We start from the raw sequence: 27,131 nt of genomic DNA, 5'->3' as shown, positions 1-27,131 counted from the left end.
TGTTATTTGTAGTATTAAAGTTAGTCTGTTTACTGATTTTTGTTTAAAAAATAAAGTGCTTTCTGTGCCATTATATGTCAGCGTGCAATTTTTTTTCTTTTGCTTTTAGCTATACTGACATTTCAGTAAACATGGAATGCAATACGGGGTACAACAAATTACGTTTAAGTGGCTCGGGTTTTGATATGTCCTGCCCTTGTATTCTTTGAATGACGTTACCAAAGTGAATGCTATACATTTGGTCCTATGAAAAATACAGATTCAAGAGTTTTCTGTGCTTATTCATTCTCCGAGTGTAATCATAAACAAACAAAACCCAAAACCCTCTTTCCTCCCCTCCGTTATACATAGGCGCATGTTTCCAGCAATGAGAGTGAAGATCTCTGGATTAGATCCTCACCAGCAGTATTACATTGCCATGGATATTGTGCCAGTGGACAACAAGAGATACAGGTACAGTGACTGGATGGGTACAGAGGAAAAAGGAAATGCAGGGATTTTATAGGCTACATCTGTTTGATCTGTGCTGGCTGATATTTGTTTCCAGAAGCCTGCAGAAGTCTCAGATCCATAATCCAAGCCTGTCACTTCCAGTAGTCCAGACTGTGCTTTCTCTTGCAATAAATGTGAAAAATTATTTTTTGCTTTGCTTTTAATAAATACAGAAATGTCTTTAAGTGTTGAGGAATTTTAACAAAGGGCCAGTTTCCTGTTGCTGAATGAAATGTGTCTTTTCCATTGATTCACATTTCGATTAGGATTTTGAGAGGAAATGTTGAGTATGGTTTGTAGATATACATAATACTGAACACATTGTTTCATTGTCCTTGTGCTTTTTTCATCTTTACATAAGTTCCCTTTATTTTGTTATGTACAAAATCATAACTGTGTGCAGGCTTTTTCCCTTTAGTTTGAGAAAATTATTGAAGATTTTTCACAATCTAGAATAACAAAATCTCAAAATTCATTACAATACGAAAACATTTTTAAACTGGTAATGAATTTTGTTACCATGCTGTTTTTTTAGTTGATAGTTAACAGTAATTTTTTAAAAACTTTGTAATGTTTGGATTTTGAGAGAATTATATTTATTGGATATCAAGTCGTAAAAGAAACAATCTTCAGTATCAGACCAATCTTTGCTTTTCCTTCTGCATGTAAGCAAGTCAGCGATTTTCAATGACAATTCTTTTCATTTTCCTGAGGAGTTAAAAATGTTAATATTAAAGAAAGGACACTTTGAGTGGAAGATCAAAAGATGTCACTTTAAATTTTGGTCTTCTTTCTTCTTAAAATATAAACAACTAGAAAATTTAGTAAGTTTTTAAATTAAATCAGATTTGGCTTTTATCGCTTTTTAAAAGTTGGGGCATTCCTTTTATAAAACAGGATTATGGTGTCAAAAGTATACTGATTTAATTAGTAAGGCACATATGAAATACTAAAGAATGGGTAATATAAAGGACAGTTTTATTATTTGTGTTTTGTATATAAGCTGTATCATTTATTTTAATTAAATAACTCATTAGGGAGTTTAGCTAAAATTATCTACTACATGACAGAAGCTACAAGGCATTGAAGTTTATTCTTTAAATGTGCTGGGTTTAAAAATGCATATTCTAATTTGGGTTTTGTGCTGAGGAAGAAATGTAATTCTTAATGAGCTTAGAAAATATTCCTTTCTCTTCTAAGTTTGTCTCCTATTTCTTTCTCCAAAACTTGCCTATATATTTTGGATGGTTTATTTTACTAAACTGACTCTTATTATTCTCACATAAAGCAAGAACAATTTTAAGTATTAAGATGGCAGATTTTAAAAGAAAATTGTAAAACATAAATTTGCTTTCATTAATATTGCATCTCAAGAGAAAATTTGTTTTAGTATTTATATTTAGAATGCTTCACAGAGAATATGTAACATGTAGTGTTTATTCCCTTAGTGGGTGTGGATTTTTAAATGATTCAATATGCATACTTTTCCAAGGATTTGATAGAGATGTTACTCTGTTTCTTTTGGTAATAGCTATATCCAGAGTGCTGCTTTTTCTTGCATTTCTAAGATTTGCATTGTATTTTCCAATCTTTTCAGCAATAGTAGAAGCATTGTTTTTGGCATATTCTCTCCTTTCAGAGTGGTATTTGGTCAATTTAAAAAGATTATGATTTGTTAGAATATAAAATTAATATTCACAAAAGCCCATGTACTTAGGGACTTATTTATTGAAATTACACTGTATCAGTTAAAGGAAGTTTTATTCCTATTCTTATTATTGTGATTATGTATTTTTCCCCAAGAAAAGGAATTAAAGAATAGAAACTTTATTGATCTAAAAAAGAGAATGAAATATATGACCATGATTGAAACAGTGGGCCTCACCAGAGATGTTATAAAAATATTTCATGCTATTTTAAAAAGAAATTTCCATGCTATACTGGCAGGATTCTCTGAGACTATTTGTAAATTGTTGCTTGAAATTGTATGCCATATTTTAAAACACAAATAGAAGAAAAACATCTAAGTTTATGACTTCATTTTCTACCCTTTTCAAAGTCAAATATTGACATACCAGTTTCTAGTTTTTGAATTAGTGTATTTGAAATTAACATTAAGAAATGATAATCTGAATATGATTAAACGTTATGGTCTTATATTATTACTTGAAACATTGTTACTTAAATATTCTTACAGAGTAATATAGTTGACATATATAAATAAATAGAATAGGATGTTTGTCTCTTAATTAGAAAGGCAGTATTAATTAGGTATACCAAAATTTTAAATGTTTGATGTTTATTTTAATTAGTGGTATAAAAAAATTTAAAAGAATTTTCTTACAACAGTCAAGAAAGAGAAATGTGGGAGATAAAGGCCTACGTTTTAGGATTATACAGATTAAAAATTAAGCTGAATATTCTCAGCTTATGGTGTAATAGGGTTAGAAAAAAAATTCTAAATGGTAATAGGTGAAACTTTTTCTCCTATGAAAATAAATTCATTGAAACTTCTGACAGTTTCCGGTTGCCTTTCTACCACCTATCTCATCAGTCTGTACATAACCTAAAATGGAAAGTGATAAAGTATGTGGGACACTTTAAGATATTTTGGGGATTTACTTAAAGGGAAGCTTGACCCCTTGCAGTTTCTTCACATCAATTGAATATCCAGATGAAAAATGAAAAATGTCAGAATGCAGACAGAATGTCTAACATGAATAAATATGATTCATAAGAATGCAGATATTTGCATTTATGGTGGAGATAGTGTGCATATTTTTCATTAAATCCTTAACATACCACTTTGAGTGGTCAATAGGCCACACTGCCTCAGAGAGTTTTTAAAACATGCTTGAATTCTTATTTTATATGCATTGACTGTAAAGAGCAAATTGTTGTATTTTAGACTTAAAAAAAGGTGCACATCTTGTCTGAGTCTATTGGGTTGGAAACTCCAAGAAAGCAATAGTCCACATTCTGAGCCTTGTCATTGCCTTCTAGGTATGTTTACCACAGCTCTAAATGGATGGTAGCCGGTAATGCTGACTCCCCTGTGCCACCCCGGGTTTATATTCATCCGGACTCACCTGCTTCGGGGGAGACTTGGATGCGACAAGTAATCAGTTTTGACAAGCTGAAGCTCACCAACAATGAACTGGACGACCAAGGCCATGTGAGTAGATGGCCTCCCTAATTCGCCCCCATTGGATGGGATAGCCATATCTATACTGCACTTGCCTGAGGAAGTGAGCTTTTCTGAAATTGTAATTTTCCTTTTCTGGTTTATCAGCCTGTGCATAATCAATGCAAAAACAAGGTTATATTTTCATCAGAGACTATGGCAGTGGCTTTACTCTGTGAAGCATTTAATAGGTAAAACTAGATAACTGCGTTTGTATTGGAATGAAAGAACCTTGAGCAGACATTTTTAGCCCAAACATTTGTTTGAAATCCCATGGAGTGCCAAGTAGTATACTCTGAATATGAGTTCTTGGCAGTTGGATGAACAGGTATAATGATTTATTATGTCCTGCCTGCATCCACTTCTTTTCCATCTGAGGCTTATTGCTTCTCGGTAATAGTCCAGGCTTATGCTATTTGTGTGTTCCATCTGCAAGCTCCCAATTGTATTGTAATGACATCCAATGTGTCAAAATATGTTATAATGATAATTCCTTTTAGTCATAAAACTGGTGAAATATTATATATACATACATACATACATACATATGTGTATGCTAAAGTCTGCCATTTCAATAATACAGTCGTTTTTAACACCTTATTAACTTTTATGCAGTATTGTTCCTGGGCAAGATTTCTACATTGTTATTTTAATAAGTAAGTAACTCTGGATACATGCTGATTTCCATTCAATGCCGACATTTCTATTAAGTTTCTGTTATTTGAGAGGGTTTCGATTGAGGCAGGATTGAAATGCCTTTTGAAGATATAATGTATATAAAAGGACTGCCAACTATTTCATTTCTCAAAGAGGTGACATAAGATAGGATATTTTCGGGCAAATCTTTTAAAAAAAATGCAAACTGTTATAAGCTAGTAAAACAGTGATGACAGGATGTGATTTGTAAGTTGCTAGACAATATCTTAAGCAACTGACCTTAATGAAGACATTCAAGTAAAATTTTGTTGTGGTACAAATGCAGTATCTGGATTTTTAAGACTCATGTCTCTCAAACTGCCTGTGCTTTTGTTTATTTGTTGCCTTTTAAGATTTAAAACAGGATCAGAAAGGTAACATAGTACATTTCATTTCTGAATTCAATTTCATACCCTATTTTTTGGTATTTTTAAAAATTGTAGTTAATTTACAGTGTTGTGCCAATTTCTGCTGTACAGCCAAATGACTCAAATGAATATATATATATACACATTCCCCTTTTTATATTATCTTCCATCATGGTCTATCCCAAAAGACTGGATAGAGTTCCCTGTGCTATAGTGTAGGACCTCATTGCTTATCTACTCTCAATGTAATAGTTTGCATCTACTAACCCCAGACTCCCAGTTCATTCCTCTCCCTCCCCTCTCCTTCTTAGTAACCACAACTCTGTTCTCCATGTCTGCTTCCATTTTGTAGACAAGTTCATTTATGCCATATTTTAGATTCCTTATAGATATTATATCATATGGTATATGTTTTTCTCTTTCTGACTTACTTCACTTAGTATGATAATCTCTAGTTGCATCCATATTGCCACAAATAGCATTATTTTGTTCTTTTTTATGGCTGAGTAGTATTCCATTGCATGTGTGTGTATATATATGTATGCAACATATACACCACATTTTCTTAATCCATTCATCTGTTGATGGAGATTTAGGTTGCTTCCACGATTTAGCTATTATAAATACTGCTGCTATGAACATATGGGTCATGCCCTATATTTTAGTGCATTATTTTGAATCCCTTTTTTTTTTTCTTTATATACATCATCAAGTTGTAGCACTTATTTTTCACTTGACACTTGTTTCTTTTGTTTTATTCAGAGAGCTAACTGTGAAATTTTACCAGTGCACTCATTGAGGGGTTTTTAATATAAATATACTCTACTTTTCTGAGTTCTGTAGTTTGAGAATATCTACTTAAAGGGATAATTGGGTTTAAAAACTATACACTGTCACATATAAAGTATAAACTCCTTTAAACAACTTAAACAAATATAGTCATTCTTTAATTCTAGTTCTTTCAGAACAAATTTCTGGCTTTATAGCTAATACCTAACGTATCTACAATATTAGATATATATCTAGTAATTTATCCATCTACATGATGTTAACTTCATAATTTCAGTAGACTTTATTTAAAACAGTATTCTCTAGAAAAACAGAACCAATGGAATATATCTGTCTATCCAGATCAGTTGATCGATCGATCTATCTATCTATCTATCTAACATCAAGAGATTTATCTTAGGGAACTGGCTTATGCAATTGTGGGGGCTGGTAGGTTGGAAATTCTCAGGGTAGATGCCAGGCTGAAGACCCGAGGAGAGCTCATTTTGCAGCCTAGTTCTCTAAGCAGAATTTCCTCTTCCTCAGGGGACTTCCTCAATCCTTTTCTCTTAAGTTTTTCAACTGAACGGATGAAACTCACCCACATTATGGAGGGTAATCTGCTTTACTAAAAATCTACTTATTTAAATATTAATCTTAACTAAAAAATACCTTCAATTCAACATCGAAACTTGTGTTTAACCAAATATCTCGGTACCATGGCCTAGCCAAGTTAACACATAACACTAATTATCATGCAGCATTTGTTTAAAATACAGAGCGGTTTGAAATTTGAACCACAATTGTTTATACCTAAATAATTATAATGGTTCACTATTAAGAAAAATAAAAATCAAAAAACAGGCAACATCTGAAGAAGTGTCATCTTCCAGTAAAATTTTTCTTTCAAGGTTGGTGACAGGATATAATAGTTTAATAAAGGAAAGTATTTAGTGTTTGTGGGGAACCAGGAGAGAAAGAAATGTACCTGTGCATTTTGGAAGCAAGGAAATTGCCTTTGCAAATTTGTATTTGTATGCCTCACTTGACACTAGAAGAGAATGTAGGAGGGAAAATTCTCTTGTCTGTTATTTATTTAAAAACAAAGGCTTTGTATAGTGTCATAGTCTCTGCCTTCAGTGACCTTCTAGCCTAGAGGAGGAGAGAAGATAGGCACCCAGATGATCGTGCTGTCAGTTCCTACACTATTCCAGCCAGGAGAGATTGGAAGGCCCCATGAAGAAGGTGTCTGTTGTGATACTTGCTCAGTTTGATGACCCCAAATAAGGTTGGATTAGAGATTAGGAATTTGTATCTTTTTTTTTTTTTTTTTTTTTGTCTTTTTGCCTTTTCTAGGGCCTCTCCCACAGCATATGGAGGTTCCCAGGCTAGGGGTCTAGTCAGAGCTTTTGCTGCTGGCCTACGCCAGAGCCACAGCAACGCAGGATCCGAGCCGCATCTGCAACCTACACCACAGCTCATGGCAATGCCGGATCGTTAACCCACTGAGCAAGGCCAGGGATCAAGCCCGCAACCTCATAGTTCCTAGTTGGATTCGTTAACCACTGCACCACGAAGGGAACTCCGGGAATTTGTATCTTATTCTACTGTTGATGTGATTCAGGGTCTGAGAAGACAGCAGTACTTTGTGGTGGGACTAATCGCAGTCCTTTTCCTGGTGCAGAGACCTCTCAGGGACTCTCACCCCACTGCCCTTATATGGTTGAGCACATTCCCCCATTCTAAAAGAAGTGACATTAATCTCTGATCAAGCTGTAGACTCTAGTGAGAGATGATTTTTTTTTTTCTTTTTTTGGTCACACCTGCAGCACATGGACTTTCCCAGGCTAGGGGTTAAATGGGAGCTGCAGCTTCAGGCCTACACCACAGCCACAGCAACTGCCAGATCCGAGCCGCATCTGTGATCTGTGCTATAGCTTGTGGCAATGCTGGATCCTTAACCCTCTGAGCAAGCCCAGGGATCAAACCTTCATCTTCACAGACACTATGTCAGGTTCTTAACCCACTGAGCCACAATGGGAACTCCTGATTTTCTAATTTGTCTTTTAATTTACTTTCTAATTTTTCTGTCCTCTTAGTATCAGGTGTTACTCTGTTAAAGACATACAAGTGTTCATCATGGTGACTTAAGAACTCCATGTAGATCTAGGACTTTCATTAAACACAGAGAGGTTGGAGGAATCAAATTGTCACAGGGCTGTGAGTGGGCCTAGGAAGGCATGAAACATGATATTGTGCACCATTGTGATTTTCCCCAAAGTGATTTTTCATTTTTCCAAATAACAGGGATTGTTTAGAGAGGAACATGGGTGAGACTCTAGAAACATAGAAACACCCCACCACCCAAAAGCTGATCTTGAATGTCGTAAAGACTTTATTATCCCCCCTTGCTCCTTGGGTAACCTATCGTCAGCTTTATCTTGGACTGTATACAAACCAGGACTGGTTCTCAAGCTACCTCTGTGCAGGTGGTCAGCATGCTTGGGGCGTGGCGGCGGGGGGGGGGGGGCGGTATTTCCTTCTCACCACATGCATGTTTTACCTGGGATTTGCTGTCCAGAGGGAAACATTTAGATGAACATTTCCCTGCAGAACAGAAGGCATGTAACAGGTAATGGTGCACCTTAAACCTTGACAGGACTCATACCCATAGTGCTGGGGTGCTTTGGAGGGAAGCATAGTCAGGCAGCCATAGCCTGGGAACCTGTAGGAGGGTCTCTTCTTCCAGCTACGGAGGATTCCTTGATACAGAGTCATCCTAGCTCTGAGTTTGTCCTCACCCTCTTCCTGTTTCTGCTTGAGAATCAGGTGAGGAAGCAAAAGATCACACGGGAGGTCGCTGAGATCTCCCTGATGGAAGGAATTTGCCACAGCTTAGAGGTCGAACATTAGTTCATGAGCAAATCACCTTTGTTCTTTGAGTCTTGGTTTTCGCATGGGTTGTACGGGAACCAGAGAATTTTGAGTGAATTAAATGTGCTGATGAATTTGAATGTCCATATTTGTTTTTGTTTTTTTTTTCTTTTTTTAAAGGAATCGGCTTTTATTTTATTTTTTGTCATTTCTTGGGCCGCTCCCCCAGCATATGGAAATTCCCGGGCTAGGGATCGAATCAGAGCTGCAGCCACTGGCCTATGCCAGAGCCACAGCAATGTGGGATCTGAGCCACGTCTGCAACCTACACTACAGCTCACGGCAACGCCGGATCCTTAACCCACTGCCAGGGATCGAACCCGCAACCTCATGGTTCTTAGTCGGATTCGTTAACCACTGCGCCACGACGGGAACTCCTGAATGTCCATATTTGTAAGGAGTGCTTCATATCCAGCATCACACCTGAAATAAAACCAAGGCCACTTTGTGATTGAGCTTAAGACCAGATGTATCTGCCTTGACCCCACCATTCAAAGTGAGTCAGTGCCTTGTATCACTAAACTGCAGGGAACCAGGTTTTTGTTATCTGTTCCTTCTGGGTTCTTTGCTTGACTTGTTCCAACACTGGCATTTAGGTCATCTAGAACATTTCCAGGATCAGCAGGTGGTGTTTCTCTTTTGAGCAGTTTTGTAAGGCACAGCTGAAATGTCTGTCAAACTATAGGCACTTAAGGCCCATCAGATAAAATATAAGTAATATGATGCTTCTTTTGACTCAAATTGTCTTTAACATGGAAAAAAATGTGTATTAACCTGTACATGGGAAAGCACCCAGTGTATTTGTGGACAAAGGTCTGTGTGTTTGTCTATACTCCTAGGTAATGCGCAAGAGAAAAAAAATCCTCCATCCAAATAGAACAGAGGGCATGGAACATGCAGATCAGCTATAATTATCTGAGTTTCAGTCATGGGCATTTTCATTGTGGTCTCCTTATTTATAAAGCCAGTGGTTCCCCTAGTTCTATTAAATAACCAAAATATTACTGACCACTTGTCATTGTAACTTTGGTAGTTCATTAAAAAGAAAACAATGCTATTTTATAAAAAAAGCGAGGCTTATTTAGCATTCCCCAACAATCTCCAGGGGTATGCTAAATTCCTATAAATAATATTGAAAGTACATTATTTCACTTGAATAATTTTCAGGTTACTCTTTGCAGTTACCCTTTAACATACAAACATCGGCACGCATAGCGATTTTGCACCCTACCCCCATATAGCCCACCTTAAGTCATTTTAGAAATTCTGTAAGAATATAGACAACATTAAAATTGATGTAGCTACATAGAAACATCTGCTTGAGAGAACAATAACTTAGTAAACGAGAACCAAGTTTTCCTTGACTAGTAAACAGAAACCCAAATCAATTTTTGTTTTCCTCATTCTAAGTCAGTTCATTCTAGTCTTCTGAAATTGGCCATGCACTTCATTTTTGTTCTGTTGAATGTAAAATGGCTTCTTCCGTTTTTTCTTCTGCTCTGGAAGTTGCTAATCATTAGAATCATTAGAATCAAACTTTGTTTCTTCAAACTTTTTTTTAACTCATAGCCAGACATACATCAGATGTTGGATTTTGTGCACACACATACACACAAAGAAAATACAGTATTTTGCCAAATGATACTTACCCTTACCACAAGCAGCCTACTCTATTTTTCTACTTTATTTTATAAGTTTTTATCTTAAAAAATTCCAATTGCAACACTTTAAATTGATTTTGTGAGTTATAAATGAGTTACCGAAATTCTCTCCTTTTTAGACCTGGAAAGTTGTGTGTCCCCAGGCTGTTGTCCCTTCATTCTTTCCTTATACTCATACAGTCCCTCCATCAAGCATGTCTGGTGAGCACCATCATTAGCTCTGCTATACAGGCATTTCCTCCACTGAAAGAAAATTTTAGTTTAATCAACTCCCAAACTGTTGGTTAATAACAGAGAGTAAAAACATCCTTATGTGACAAGGAGACACTCCTGGGGCACCCTGCAGGTAGAGGGATATTTGTGTTTGGGCTGACCAATGGCTCAGAATTGGGCCTATTAAACTGTGCACATCCTGAAAAACATGAGGCAGGCTGACCACCATGTTTTACCCAGTCTTTTGTTCAAGCATTTCTCCAAACTCCTAACACCTCAAAACCCGATTTCAAGGTGTACAGTTGAGGAAAGACATAGATTTGTTACCTAAACTCATTAGTGAATACCTAACCATGGATTCTGGGCAGCAACAAGAAAACCCTATCAGATCTGGGTATTTCTTTACCCCACTCCATCAACCTTGAAAATAGAAAACAAATAAAGAAGAAAACATTCACCCACAATTTCATCATCCAGAGATGATCATATCTTTGTAAGGGTCCTTTTTACTGTCTATTTTTATGTAGTTATGGTAAGTTTAAGAACAACTTGGATCCTTTATTCTAATTTAAGATTTAAAAAGAAGCATTGCATTATGTGGTTTAAAAATGTCCTAAAAGCATTAGTAATGGCTGAATAATCTGTATCCCATTGTGTGGACTTTCATTTACCTAACCGATCAACTCATGTGAGTGGTTTATAGTTTTTCCACTGTTATAAATGGTGCACTGCACATCTTTGGACATGAGATGCTTTTCTGAATTTGGAATATTTCCTTAGGATAAATTCTCAGAAGTGGAATCATTGGACAGAAGGCAGTTGAACCATATCATCAGATTCCCCTAGCTGAGTCTGAGAGCTTTTTCCTCCCGGGGCATCTGGGTTTTGGAAGCCTTGTTGTGATGCAAGCACGGACTCTGGTTGGCTCTGCAGGCAAACCAGAGACTGTGAAGCACACATAAAGGCAAACCCTGGGGTAACCTTAAAATCCCTTTGCCCTGGAGTGGGCATGCTGTAGTTACAACAGAGGAAAAATGTTCTCTGAAGAAAACCTTGGTGTGCGAATACTTATTTTTAGGAGATGGGTGTGGTGGAATTCAAATAATCATTTCAATCTCATTTTTAGTTTTATTGTTTTGGACTCTGTGTTCCATTTGGCTCATTATAAATAAAATGCCTATGAATTTATTCTTGTGTTTTCAGAAACAGAAATTTGATATTACATTCAGATGCTTGTACACAAGCTTCCACCAAAGTAATGATTTCCTTTTTTTTGTATTTTTATGCACAATTTGCAAATAATTTCCACGCTGTCCCATTCTAATTTTGATATACTTTATTAAGTTGGCACTTTCACATCCTTGGATATTTTTATTTCCAACATGGATTTGTTTTACACATTAAATAGTTAGTCATGGTGTTGAGATTGGGTAGAAATTGCTGACAAATTTGGCTTTTCTCTCCTTGATGTAGATTATTCTTCATTCTATGCACAAATACCAACCACGAGTCCATGTCATCCGTAAAGACTGTGGGGATGATCTTTCTCCCATCAAGCCTGTCCCATCTGGGGAGGGAGTGAAGGCGTTCTCCTTTCCAGAAACTGTTTTCACCACTGTCACCGCCTATCAGAATCAGCAGGTACTGTTCTCAGAATTGGTATCTTAGGAGAATTGGTATCTAGACTTTTTATCTCAGGTGCAGATAGAAAGCTAGCCATCCTTGTCACTGTATCTAAGTGTTATGAATTGTCATAGAGCATTTGCCATTTATGACACTCAGTGTGTGTGTGTGTGTTTGTGTGTGTGTGTGTGTGCGTGTGTGTGTGAATGATTCCTTAAGTAAAGCTACTCTAGTGGGGATTTCTTTAGACCAGAATGTGTCTCATGACTGGCAGTGTAGGTTTACTTTCTGTTTTGAGATGTGGAGCCCTGATGTCATAATTAAACTTAGAAAACATGTGTACTGACTAGAAACTAGACATGGAGCATATGAAGAGTAAGCTGTATCACTAGGCATGGAATTTGGCAGCTCACTCTATTTTAAAAGTGCAATCCAGCTATTATGGCAAATATTTCAGAAGCATTTATCACATATAGTTATTTTGGTATGTATACAAAGGTCTATCCACTTCTTTCAAAGCATGCCTCTAATTGTGATAGAGAATGATGCATAAGCTTATAGTCAGAGATGAGCAATTGTGGAGAAATCCTTTTATAAAATTAGAAATAATTTGAGAAGTGAAATATGTCTTTTCTAAATGAATCAGCTTATGTACTTCTTTTCTTTTTTTTTTTTTTTTTGTCTTTTCAGGGCCACACCTGTGGCATATGGAAGTTCACAGGCTAGGGGTCGAATTGGAGCTGTACCTGCAGGCCTACACCACAGCCACAGCAACGTGGGAGCTGAGCCACATCTGCAACCTACACCATAGCTCCTGGCAACGCCGGATCCTTAACCCACTGAGTAGGGCTAGGGATCGAACCCTCATCCTCATGGATACTAGTTGGGTTTGTTATCGCTGTGCCACATGGGCACTCCAGGTTATGTACTTCTTTAAGGCTGTGTCAAGCACTTGGAGAATTGAAATGAGGCAATTTTTTGGTCCATGCAATTCTGGCCAGTTTTCATAAGAAATAGCAATGTAGTTGAGGCTGATGTGGTCGGTATTAGCTTTTTTTAAAAATTTCAATAGTCAGCAAAATTATTCTAGGCTTCTGCTTCTATTTACATTTATATACATCTCAGTTAACAATTTAAGGCTTTATAATCTCTCTATTGTGTTTCCTGTTGTTTTAAAGCTTCTTAGGAGATTGGGACACTATCCTGTGTGTCCTCCTTTAGGACTGAGTGGCTCATCTCTCTTCCATGTAGTGACACCAGTCCCATGGTTGAGGATGTCCTGGCCTCTCACACTCACGTTGTCATACTTTTCTATAGACTTTTAGGAGGGAACATGAAATTGACCTTTAAAAGGCTGGAGATAATTAGGAAGATTTCTTTAAAATATGTTAGGTGCAGAAAAATGAATTTTTTAAAGGAAAAACATAGTACATGAGTAGAAAAGAGCAGAGTCATTTAGTACCTTTTCTTTTTTGCTTTTTGCTGTTTTTGTTTTAGGGCCGCACCTGCTGAATATGGAAGTTCCCAGTTCCCAGGCTGGCCACAGCCACAGCCACAGCCATGTAGCATCTGAGCCGCATCTGTGACCTACACCACAGCTCACGGCAACACTGGATCCCCATCCCCCTGAGTGAGGCCAGGGATCGAACCATATCCCCCTGGATACTAGTCTGATTTGTTTCCGCTGCACCACAACAGGAACTCCCCATTTGGTACCTTTTAAACAACCCCAGTTCATCTTTTTTCTGTCTCTCTCTTCTCTCTTGAACACACCCAGTAACTATGTTAAGTATGTATTTTTCTCCCAGCCTCTGTGATACAATAAATAAGGTACATTTGGCTTTGGTACACACTGGTGACTAATACCAATTACCATGTGTTGACAAATCAATTAAGAGGGTGGAAAAATTAGACGAAATGGAATCGATAGTGATAAAATGCAAACATGTTCATTTTAAAACTGCCCAGCTACCATTCTGAAGAACTCATGGAAAACTGGTAAGTAGCCATGCAAATTTGGTTCCATGCATGGGCCGTAAAGTTTGGGGGTCCCAGCCCAGTTTTATGGCCAAGTAACCTTATGATTATAGGAAACTTACGCCAGTATAAAAGAAAACATAAAATTGTGATAGCAACTACGTATAAGTTGCTGTGAGAATTAGATGAAATGATATGCATAAAACTTGTATTACGGCACGCATGGGATATACTCAATAGATGTCACATCCATTGTAATAAAAGTAACGATAATGGTAATTGTGATATATGTTTATTTAGACAAGGCACCATTGTGCAAGTCTGTTTTCTTTTAAAAAGCACATTTTTAAGTGGACATTTAAATTATTAAATGTTCTTTAAGCATTATTTGAATAAATAGAGAATTGAGCTACAATGAATTATGAAGAGTTCTTTCAATGGCAGAGTGGCAGACATGGTAAATTATATTATCTCATTTATAATGTAATTTTATCCAAAACCTAAGACAATGGCATCTGGAGTACACCTATCTCAGGTGTTACATGGCAGGTTGGCAGATGACTGAGAGCAACACAGCACAACATAGGGAGATTGCAGGTGACTTTCCAAAGATGCCTCTCTTTGCCTTAGTGTCATCCAATAGTGTTTATTTGTCCTTAGCCAAAACCGTACACTCAGAAGCATGTTTATTAACTTTGTAGATTCCACCACACCAAAGAACACAGAAAACAAAGCATGATGTGCTTTTTATAAAATAGGCTGTACATTCTTTCGGGGAAGGTGGAGCTCTGGTAAGAAACAGTGTCAATTTCAAGATGACGTAACTAAAAAAATTGTTTTTAATGGAGACAATTAGACCATTTGTAAATTTTTTCCCTCAAATCTTATGGTCTCATTGGGCAAAAATCTAGCTTTGAGTCAACAAATTAGAAGTGTCGTTAAAATCAAGACAGTATTTATTCCTTCTACATGTATAAGATTGAATCTCAATATTCCAGTAGTGGTTACCTCTGGTTAGGCATTCACTGTAGTGCTCTCACCCGGTCACAACTCCACAGATGAAAGAGATGACGAGAATCACATCTCATCACAGATGAAAGAGGAGATGATTCAAGGAGAGACAAAGAAAAATAGGGAGGCAGAAAAGTTAAAGGAGTGTATATTACCTTTTTTTGAAGAAGAGAGGGATAGGTTAACAATACTAAAGCATACAAATGGCTGTTCAGTAGAAGCTGGGTATTAGCTGTTCCCCCACACCACTACTGCAGGACAAATAGACACACGTCCCAGAGTTAAAGGGAAAAAAACTTTAGTTCAAGGAGAGTGTCAAACAAAGGGCAAATTATCAACAGATGATTTAGAATCTCCTTCTCCAGGGATATTAAAAGCAAAGCAAAGTTAATCTATTACAGAGCTTGACTAGAGGTAGGGGAATGTCTTTTCATAGCAGATGAATGTCAAGATAATTTCTGAAATTTTTTTGTAGCTTTGCTCCTAAGATAATGAAATACCTGAGAAATAGGGGAGAGGAACACAATAGAATCTTCTGACAGTTCATTTTGGAATTACCTATAGTTCTTCCATCATTTCTGTTTCTAATAACCTTCCTTGGCAATTACTGGAAGATTTGATATGATTTTTTTTCTACTCTGCAGATTACTCGCCTGAAGATAGATAGGAACCCCTTTGCCAAAGGCTTCCGAGACTCTGGGCGTAACAGGTGAGTCTTCGTGAAGAACTTTCAGGCTGTGATAAATATATCGGATTTTTTTTTATTGTGAAATTTTCATTACAAAGTGAACAGTTAAATTTACTTGACATAGTTTTGAAATCACTGCTGAAGAGGATTTAAATGTGTTAGTACCATTGGGTCTTGGATGAAACTTATTTTGGATGTAGCATTGTGGCTCATTAAGGTGAACTTTGATGTGTGATGCTGGGTGAAAATACAAGTTCTCAGGGTGTACAGTGCATGCTGTACATGCCCCGAAGGGGCCGTGTGGAAAACTGTCCTTACAGACCCAGGGGCTTCAATATCCCAAGTCAAAATCCTCTCTACATCTGCTCTTGGTTTAGACTTTGCTTAGTGATGTCACAACAATCGATTGATCTGTCTTCAAAATATGACAGAATCGCTTGTTCTCCATCAGATTTTCAACTAGAATGTGAAACTTCTCCCCACGGCCAAGACAGCTGATGTTCTTTAGTTTCTAAATTCGTCTGGGATCTACTGACAGCCACACACTTGTTTATTTTTTCAGTGTCACATTTTATGGTGTTGCAAAGTGGGAGAGCTACAGTGATGAATTCCACTCTATTACCTTTATCAAAAAGCAGATCACCTAGTCTGTGTGCCAGGAGTTTTTTAATTTATCGGTATGATTCTATTCCAGTACAGTTCGGCACAACATTTTCTAAAATAACTGTTGGTGGTAATAGAGAGTAATAATAGACTAATGTTCTCCAGATGCCCTTGCGGGGTAAGGCTTTGACTTAAATGTTTTTAAAAGCATTTTGTCTTTAAAAAGAAGTATCTGAGACATTTTGATCACTTTACTCCAGAAATTATTATACTCCTTGAAAACCTGGTATTGATAGGCTCTTTCCACATGTGATCAAAATCCCCAATTTTCTTATTTTAGGGACAACTTCACTTAAAATTGTAGAGCGAAAACAATCAGGTAGTGGTCTGGACTTTGTTCTTTCAGCTGATTCACTGGGCGGGGTAAGTGTAGACAGAGACCTTTATTTCAGAATAAATTCAAGTGCTTGCAGAAAGACTTGATTTCATCTTCATATGCAGTGGTTCATTAAAATACCATGGGATGGATGTGAGAACTGAAATGTAACATGAATAGAGAAGCCTTTAACTTAGCACAGGTGGGTCAACAAGACAGATTAACTGGGCTTCCTTCTGAAATTCTTTCATTCTGTGGGAAGATTTGCAAGTATTCCTACTATTCGTTGTTTGCTGTGTTGCAATGATCCTGTCATTTTTAGATGTCTCTTTCACTGTGGAGAAGAACTTTGCTTGGTTTTTGTTATGTTCCATTGACTTCCTGGTTAACATCACTTTTCAGAAAAGCTTCTGAAATTTGAATAATTTAGCAGCTGAGATGGTCCTGGTGAGGTGTCTGAGAGAAGCCAGTGGGATGACTTCTTTTCTATCATCACAAATAATTTGATGGAACCTTCTTGTGGTTTTGGTTACAGCAGAAGAATATTTATCCATTTAAGATTGCATTAGTTTAGGGATTTTATTTTATTTTATTTTATTTTATTTTATTTTATTTTATTTTATTTTATTTTATTAGCAGAGAATAAATTTCTGAGATGCCAGGAAGGTAGCACTGAGGCTTGAGAATATACAGCCAGGAAGGATGTCCAAGATCTCCTGTAGGAGAAAGAGCTCACTGCTGTTGACCCTGGGGGATCACACTGCTTGTACACCGTTGGGTTTTATTTCCTTCCAGTTTTATGGAGATATAATTGAAATAGAGCACTGTACAAGTTTAAGGTGTACACATAGTGATTTGATGTACCTACATCATGCAGTTATTACCATAATAAGTATAGTGAATGTCCATCATCTCATACAGATACAAAATGAAAGAAATAGAAAAAAATTTTTTCCTTGTGATGAGCTCTCTTAGGATTTACTCTCTTAGCAACTTTCCTATATAACAATCAGCAGTGTTAATTATATTTATCATATTGTATATTACTATCAGTTCATTTTTTTTAAATTTTGGGATTTACTCTCAACATTTTTAAGAACTAGAGTATAGCTGACTTACAGTATTGTGTTAATTTCTGCGGTGCAGCAACATGACCCAGTTTTACATGTATACATCCATTCTTTTTCTCAAACTATCTTCCATCATGTTCTACCCCAAGTGATTGGATAGAGTCCCTGTGCTGTACGGCAGGACCTATCAGTTCACTTTTGAAGTAATAGCTTTAAAAATATTTTAAAGGTTTATTTTGGGTCATAGTCATAGTGAATGAGCCTACGCGTAAAAGTGAAATGATAAGACACATATTACAAGTTTTCAGGAAGAATTCTAGATAAGTCAGCACAATGAAAAGCCTTTTTTTTTTTTTTAATTCGATCAGTGAAAAAAAAAAAATCAGAGGCATTGGTGAAAATAAACCACTGAGTGTCTTGTCTGGTGTCCTGAGCTCAAAATGCTGGGTTTGATAGGAATTTTTCTTTCCTTTGGCTGTCTCAGAAGTATATAAGCATGGCATCCGTGGTGCTTGCTACTATTTATTTCCTGACTCTGAGCCTTTTAAAGTAACGGAAATGTCAAAAATAATGAGTTATGTTTTAACACTTTTTAAATGATGTTAAAATTTTTGTTTTGCTCCAAATGTTCAAATATCTTAGTGGCAGAAAAAATACCGAGCCTGTACATAGCTTCCTTGTTAGTGGAATGAATAGTTCCATTATTTTTCCCTCATTAAAATGACTTCTGTTTATCATTGATAAGGTCTTCAGTGCTGATTTGGGGATGCTAAAGATCTGTGAATCAATATTCCCAGTTTAAAATATAATCTGATTTTAACATTTTCCATTGATAGAGGCAAAAGACACTTACATGGAGAAGAGAAAATCTAGTCAGCTTTAAAGATTCTGACTTATGTATTATTTTCCTTAAAAAAAAAAAAAAAGAGCCCAAGTTATCTGTGAGACTAGGAGGGTGTCCTGGTACTGAGGGCTTGGGGAAGGATGATATGTTTTCATATGTTAATAGAGAAGAAAGCTCATGAGAAAAAGTTCAAAATATTTCCTTAATACTCCCGGCTTTGTTGTAGTCGTGTTACTGCCTTTTAATATACATTCTGTATTTATTTTTCCCTATACATGAAATAAACAAATTATGCAGACAAGAAATAAACTTGGACTTGGGATTTTTTAAACTTTATAAAACAATTTGCTTTAATTAAAAATTATACCTTCCTGGCTATTTATGGTTCCACAGCCTATTTTATAGGAATCAGTAGCTTCAGCCCTTAAAAGCTCTCCTGCAGGACATTTGCTATGTGAAGGAGAATTTATGTGCTGAGAATAGTTTCATTCTTCAGTTAGGCCTTAGGGTTGACCCTATAAAATTTTTTACTCAGGAAGGTACAAAAATTTCTTCTCTTTAAATACATCAGGAAAAACATAACCATTTTACTAAATAAACTTGGCCATTTGATAGCATAAATTAGGGGGGTGATAAAACGTGGAAATTGTTCAAAGGCATCTTGTATAAATTATCGCCTTGGCTACACTCCTGCAGGAGGTGCCTTTTATCTTTTCTTTAACTAGATGGAAAAGTCTCCATTAATGGAGAAAATGAAGGCTTTTTAAAAAAATAGTCCAGATTCAGCTAATAAATATTTTATAACTGTTTCCTGCAAAATATCTGAAATCCCTTCTGGAACTTGCAGTGTGAAACAGCAGCCTCAAGAAAAATATCAGTAGCTCTAAATCAGATCACTTGTAGGTATGTCACCTTCAGAGCATCTCTTTAGCGCTTAGGGTTAGATGTTTGTGAGGATCAATAACTTCTCCCTAAGAATTTGGTCTCTGGGTTTGTATTTGAAGTCTAATAAATACATTGCTAAAGCAAATAACGCACGGATGCTTATCTCCATAGTTAATAAATTTCTAAGTTCTGTAGGTGCTCGTTAATTACCTCTTAGTGAATTCCCCTTGAGACCACCCCCGGACTACTTTGGTATCCTTAATATTTAAAACTACAATTATGAAAACTCATCTGTGGTTTAACAAAGCAGTTTATACAAAACCGCATCCTAACTTCTTTCACTTAAAAAAGCTTGTTTCTAGGAAGTCATAAACAATTGAGTATTAGTATGAGCTAAAAATAGAGTAAATAGCACCTACCATTCATTGAGTTGAATATTAAGTGTGACCTACAGATTATGTGGGGCTTTGGGATTGACCAGGCTGCCGACCTTCTCCCCAGTCAATACTTTAATGTACAGAAAATATTACTGAATTGAGTAATCTTGATTCTGATTTGCAGTCAGCCACAGATACGATAATTGGTTTGAGAAAAAATCACTTAGTGGCAAATGAATTTAGAGCTAGGAGAGGATTCAGAGCTTTGTATTCCAGTCCTTACTTTTGTGGGGAAATTGCAGTCAAACATTTAGTCAAGGTTACGTAATGAGTTTCAGTGAGTTTCAGTCACAGCCCAGTTCTCCTGACCCTCAGTCCAGTGTCCTTACCACTAAAGAGTCCTCTCTCTGGGGCACACCGATTCCATTGGAAGAAGCCAGACTCTGTCCTTCAGGCTCAGTGTAGCCCAGGTAAGTGAGGCAGTGCAGTCTTGTGCCAGCACCTGTGTGGGTTGAGGACAGCTCTTGCTGTGCTCCCAGAGCAGTGCCACTCCCCACCCCCAACCTCAACCTAAGAAATAGGTCAGGTCCACATGTGGACTCATGTGAGGATGGTTTGTTTATGCATCCGGGGCATGCGCTACCACCCCCCCCACACACACACACTCTCTTTCTGTGACTAATATGGGGTAGTCATGGCCTCCTAGAGTCATGACAGAAATCAACAAATTAAAGGAGTCTATACTCTGAACATGCTCAGGAAGCAAATTCAGAGTGAAAAGCCTTGCAACAGAAGGGTGAGTCAGGGAGTTCCTTCTGTGGTGCAGTGGGTTTAGAGTCCGACTCCAGTGGCTCGGGTCGCCATGGAGGTATCAATTTCTCCCTGGTCTGAATAGTGGGTTAAACGATCTGGAGTTGCGGCAGCTGGGGTGTGGGTAGCAGCTTTGTCTCAGATTCAGTCCATGGCCTGGGAACTTCCATATGCCATGAGTGAGGCCATTAAAAAAAAAAAAAAGAATAAGGAAAAGTCAGGTGGGAGATGGTTTTATCCACACATACAGTGTTCAGAGAGCTTTCGCTGTGTTGCACGGGGGGTGGTTTACTCTAGTCTTGGTTCATAAAGGTTTATGACCTGGGGATGCAGGGAATCCAGAGGAGGCAGCACGTAGAGTATCTTTGATATATGCCTTAAGTACAGATGATCTATACTACCTAAAACTGTATCTAATTATCACAAGAGATGTCCGAGCACTGTTTGATGTTCAGGAAGCAGGCGTTGCCTGCAGTCGGGCTGTGTGGTTCATGAAAAGCACAAGTGTTAACCTAGATTAACCAACTGCTTAGGGCTGAGATGGTTGAGAGAAGAATGTGCTAGTTGAGTGAACAGCCTCATTTCCAGCACCCAGAGGACTTAGTTTTCTGCTATAAGGAAGGGATGACTCTGAATCACTTACAGTAGGAGATACATACATTTATATAGGTATTTAGAGTAGTCACCTTTGTTTTGAAATATACATATCTTGCAAGTAGCCCATAATGAAGTTATCCTGTTTCTTTAAGTGTCTATTCATTAAGTGGATATAGGGGCTTTGAAATAATGCTTGATGCTAATACTGGCTCTGTAGACCTTGGCACACCGTGAGATCACTGTCCTGCAATCCTTCTGCATGCGGGGCTGAGAAGCCAGGGCTGCCCCTGAACTGACGCTGGCTGTCCTAGGTGTGGTGGAAATCATACCCCTGAGAGTTTCCTTTAGATGCGTGCTCTTCTCATCCGGCTGCCCCAGGCACCAAAGGATGGCCAGAAATGCCTCTTTATAGGGGAGTGCTTTCATGGCAGAGCCTTCCTCATGAGAGGGGGAAGTAATGTAACAGGGAGGGAGGGTGGGTCCCAGAACCCAGCAGGCCTTGGACTCACATCAGTCAGGATAGACGCTCTTTACCTCAGCTTCTTAGCCCCAGGGGACAGCTTTTTAGCCTCCAAGGTCTGCAGAGCTTTCTGAGAACCGTTAACAGGTTCTCAACCATCCTGGCTGGTTTTCATCCTTTTGTGCTCCTGGCAACAGGATGGTAGCTCATCTCTGAAGCTTTGTTTCTGCCTGTGTTAAGCCCCTAACCTGCCAATGTGGGGGGCACTGTCAACACCAGTGGTATTTTCGGAGCTGCTTATTACTGGTTACAACTCTGGCTGTTGCTAACTGGGCTTCTTTTGTTCGCCCCCATCCTGACCCTTCCATCTAGAATGGGCTTGGAAGCCCTTGTGGAGTCATATGCGTTTTGGAGACCTTCACTACGGACTCTCACCTTTGAAGATATCCCTGGAATTCCCAAGCAAGGTAAATCACAGCATCTTCCAGGTCATGTATACAAACAGGGCCTGCCTAGATGCTCAAGCACTGAAAAATTCACAAGTCCTTACTTGCCTCTAAAATGGTGACCTCATTACCAACATTCTCCTATTATAGGGTCCCTCTCTTTTCTGTGTGGTGGGCCAAGAAAATGGCTCTTGTGGCCATAGGTTACGTCTTGGATGTTGTAAGCTGTTTATGTATTTCATAACCTTTCCTTTACCCTTAAATCTCTTATTAAAATTAGAGGTAGAGTGGTTGGCCCAGGTACCAGGTGTACCTTACAAGAAATTGCCGATGCTGGTCCCTATTTGCCCTTTCTTGCCAGCTTCTTTCTACTCTTCCTTCAGTAGAATTGCCTCTGAACAGGGTTCTCCTGTTAGATATATGATGAGAACATCAGCCACGGTGAGGCAGACTTCCCTGAGCTCAGCTCTGAGTGTTTCCTACAAGCCCAGGGCTTATATTTCCTCAGGGGGAGCTTCATGGAAAGGATTGATGCTTCCTTGTCTACTCAGTAGGTAGGGCTCACAGCCCACTCCTACGCTCAGGTTGTTTATGCCTCATCCTGTCCAGCACCCCGGTGAGAATTTGGCCTGCTGGGTTTTAGATGATTATCACTGGGCAGACTGGGCTTTTAGATTATTTTGAGAAGCTATATAAAACACTGTTGCTAGAGCAATGAAGGTTTTACAACCTGTCCAGCCTGTTGGAATTCTTCTCTCTCCCTAAGTTCCGTCAAGTTGCAAACATCAATCTGCCAGCAAATCTAGAAGGGGAGAGTCAGCCTCCACCACATTATTGATTGGATGCAGGGTTAAACACCCTCTCTGTTGTACAGGGCTGTTTATTTGCTGGACCTCTGCTCTTGTGTGAGCATGTGATTCACCAACCTGTCTTCTGGTTGGAAATGAGATTTTTGAAGTTCTAGACAGTTGCTTTATTGCAGCAGCCCTGTGTGGTATAGTCATTGACACACACAAGCTGTCAGTGGGAAGTTGCAAGTATGTTTTAGGCAGGATGTATCTTTGAGCCGTTTGGCTCTTTCTTTTGAATTCCCTTTTTTTCTTGCAAGAAAATATACTGATCCAGAGCAGACTGCTGAAGAAAAAAGGTGGGTAGAAGTGAGGTGATAGTTATACTTTTGGAACAAGATACAGAGTAAAAATGAGAAAACTTGGAGAAAGCTAATTGACAGAGAAACTGAAAATTCTATGTGGTAGAGTCCTATCTTCCGGAAAAAAAAAAAAAAAAAAAAAGAAAGAAAGAAAGAAAGAGAAAGAGAGAAAGAAAAGGAAAAAAAAATCCGGGAGATAATTTTCCTTGAAAATATTGAGAGAATCTATGTTTAAAATATTTCAGTCTGAAGTCAATGATATTACAATTCCTTGAGAGTGGAGACCATCTCCTTTTTGTCTTTGTACCTGCCCTTTGTAAGAAGTGGTGTTGCTCATGCTTACAAAATGGAAAGAAAAAGATGCTCTTTCTATTTCAACTTCTTTTGTAGGAAATACCAGTTCTTCCACCTTACTCCAAGGTTCTGGGAATGGTGTTCCGGCCACCCACCCTCATCTTTTGTCCGGCTCCCCTTGCTCATCTCCCGCCTTTCATCTGGGTCCCAACACCAGCCAGCTGTGTAGTCTGGCCCCAGCTGACTATTCCGCCTGTGCCCGCTCGGGTCTCACACTCAACCGGTACAGCACATCTTTGGCGGAGACCTACAACAGGCTCACCAACCAGACAGGCGAGACTTTCGCCCCGCCCAGGACTCCCTCCTACGTGGGCGTGAGCAGCAGCGCCTCGGTGAACATGTCCATGGCCGGCACGGATGGGGACACCTTCAGCTGCCCGCAGACCAGCTTGTCCATGCAGATTTCCGGCATGTCTCCCCAGCTCCAGTACATCATGCCTTCACCCTCCAGCAACGCCTTTGCTGCTAACCAGACCCACCAGGGTTCCTACAACACGTTCAGGTTACACAGCCCCTGTGCCTTGTATGGATATAACTTCTCTACATCCCCCAAACTGGCTGCCAGTCCTGAGAAAATTGTTTCTTCCCAAGGAAGTTTCTTGGGGTCCTCGCCGAGTGGGACCATGACGGATCGGCAGATGTTGCCCCCCGTGGAAGGAGTGCACCTGCTTAGCAGTGGGGGTCAACAGAGTTTCTTTGACTCTAGGACCCTAGGAAGCTTAACTCTGTCATCATCTCAAGTGTCTGCACATATGGTCTGATGAAGCCTTTAAGTTAAACTGCATTCAAATCCGACTGATGTATTTTCTTTCTTTCTTTTCTTTTGGAAACTAATATGAAAAGAAACTATCAGTAGCTTATAAAATGTACATATAATAGAAAAAGAAGGCTCCCTGAGTTTTTTAACTTTCTAATGGTGAGATTGTAATTATCTATGGTATATACGTGTACTGTATATGGCATGTGGAGTTTTGCAGGCTGCAAAATCACATCCTCTCTTGGTTATTTCCCCTGGTTCATCCAGTTGCACAGAATATTGGCATACATGTAGTATGTTTAACCGAAGTTCTCATGCTTTTAAAAGAAACAAATAGCAAACTTAAAACTTGCAATGATACTAACCAGACTAAGACTTTTAACTTAATTTTTCAGAAAAATGCTCTACCCAGTTTTGTACTTGAGTGTTGAAAACCAGCAGTAACCAGCGCACACAGAGTCTTGTGATTTCTGTTATTCTTAGGCACTGTGTGAGAACCTAAAATGTAAAAGCCAGTTGAAATCTTTGCATTAGTTTGGAGGAATTTGTAATCATGAAGGATTAACTTTGATATTAGGTGACTTTGGTTCTGTAAAAATTCATAACCCACAATAATTATTTTCTTCAGAAAGATGGAGAGGTTTGTGATTTTTTTTTCACTTTCCATTGGACGTATAAGAGGCACTTATTCATCTGCGGAGAATAAATTTCCAGTATTTAGTATTTTTTTGCTCATTTTAATTAGTATCAAGGAGACTATTTAAGCATGCCCTGTAAACGTTTTTAAATTCCAGTTTTCACCAGGGAAGGAATATATGATATGTGTGGAATGGCAAAAAGAAAATAAATCCACCTCAAATTCTTTGATTCCAGCGAGAAATATCTAACTTTTTAAATCAAGAGGAATAATACTGTCAGCTATCCCTTAGGTTTTTACAGTGTGGTTTTTTCATTCAGGATTTTTTTTTTTTCCCCATTTTGCTTTGAGTTTCCTGATCCGTGGTCTCTAAGTAAGGGAAAAGGCATTCATGCTACTTACTTCTGCCTCGTAACTCCTACAAATTGAAACCTCCCGCCTCCTGAACCTTGTGCCTCTGAGTCATTCTCAAAACAGAAAGATTCTAGGCCTTCGTGGTGTTAAATGACACTGTAAGGAATTTCAGGGGGTTATCTCCGGCAATCTGTCTTTTGGGGGTTGCAGTGCAAAGGCCAAAGCCCATTACTATGAAGGCCCTCTTGGAGGACTAAGGAGGAAGATACCAATTATGATAAAGGCGCTGTAAAACTTTTAACCTCAACATCATTTTTAACCTCAAAAGTGGAAAAAAAATGAAACGCAGCATTATTTTGAAAAAATTCCTTCAATGATGTATACACCATTTCAAAACAAGTCATTCCTTTGATAGAGCATCATGAGATGAGTTGGAAAGGCTACGATTGCATGGTGAACAGCATTACTGCATGTCTGTTAAGAAACTAAAATTATGTGCCTGTGCACTGACTCATTACAATTCATGTAGTGGCCAAATGAAAGCAGTGTGGTTTCCTTTCAGTGCTTAAACAGAATTGCTTTAACCCAGGTTCCCCATTTAACCCCATCCCTAGGTTAGATGGGGAAGGAGGTAGCTCCTGATTTGCCTCTTTACTTTAAAACAGTGTGACGGTTACATATTTAGGGGGATTACTGTTTGAACAGTTTGCACAGATGTGAGTGTTTATAAATACCAATAAATTTACATGGACTCTGTAACCATTCATCAAATCAGCACTGATGTTTAAATTTAAAATTAGCACAAAGGCACATGTCATCTTTCCAATAGGTAGATCTGTGTAAGATGTTTGTGTATGGTCTTAATAGCTTGACACAGATTTGGGAACAGAACATCTCAGCCTGAGAGCTTGGCATAATTTAAGGAGAATAAGGGTTTTCCATCTTGAGAAAGCATGGAAAGTAATGATCTATACCTAGATGTACTAATAAGATGAGGATTTTCCTTTTTTGTTCTTCGTGATTTGAGATGACTCCACAGTACGAGTAGAATTTTTAAGTAATCTTTTCTTTTTGATTTAGCAATATTTTACAAATGCTATTTCCTTTAGGTTTTACTGTAAATATTAATCATCATGTCACTTCAAAGGCTAGCCTTTTATTATTATATTAAATGACATACATACATTGATAATTATAATTATATATCTGTATTTTATTAAAAATGCTTAAGAAATTATATATTAAAGTGTGTTACTAAACCCTTTTATGGCTTTGGAGGGTAATCATTTGAAGTGTCTATAAATGTTGTTCCAAGAATAAGCACACACATGCATATCCCAAACACAAATTTTGTGGCTTATGATTAGAAGGCATGGGCCTGGTATTCATTTTTCATGTGTTAAATATAATTTCTTGGTGCCTTGACCATGTCATTGAAGGTGAAGCCCTGACAAATGTTGAACACGTGAAAATTCAAATATGAGAAGAGGAGGGCAGAGTGGTATATTTTGTTTCAGGTCTGGGGTGGGGGGAAGGGCAAGGATATAAGAATGAGCTGCTTGTACCACTGACCAGTGATGACAGATCACTTTTAGACCCCTTGCTCAGAAAACATTCCAAGAGACATTGTGATGAGGTGAGGTTGCTGCTATCACAACCAGTCACATTTTGAAAATTAACACTTGCTTCCATACAAGCTCCCTCCCAGAGGTCAACAGTTTTTCGCAATCGGGCGCCCAGTTGCTGACCCCTGATTTCTGGAATGTAGGGGGTCAGGAGACTTTGGTGGCCCCCAG

The 27,131-nt window shown here is 38.2% G+C and overlaps 1 protein-coding gene across 1 annotated transcript in view; it reads left to right on the top strand.

Moving 5' to 3' along the window:
• The window catches only part of TBX18 (T-box 18), a 30,522-nt gene extending 3,923 nt beyond the window's left edge, over positions 1-26,599 (top strand). Inside the window, exons 3-8 of the mRNA XM_001926951.4 lie at positions 352-453; positions 3,496-3,667; positions 11,790-11,957; positions 15,572-15,636; positions 22,010-22,104; positions 23,624-26,599. Coding sequence (XP_001926986.1) covers positions 352-453; positions 3,496-3,667; positions 11,790-11,957; positions 15,572-15,636; positions 22,010-22,104; positions 23,624-24,348 — 1,327 coding nt within the window. The 3' untranslated portion in view covers positions 24,349-26,599. The remainder of the gene's footprint in view (positions 1-351; positions 454-3,495; positions 3,668-11,789; positions 11,958-15,571; positions 15,637-22,009; positions 22,105-23,623) is intronic.

This window comes from Sus scrofa, chromosome 1 (assembly GCF_000003025.6).
Source record: "Sus scrofa isolate TJ Tabasco breed Duroc chromosome 1, Sscrofa11.1, whole genome shotgun sequence".
Lineage (NCBI taxonomy): Eukaryota > Metazoa > Chordata > Mammalia > Artiodactyla > Suidae > Sus > Sus scrofa.
Note: the sequence above shows the minus strand (reverse complement) of the source record. Positions and strands in the feature narration are given on the sequence as shown.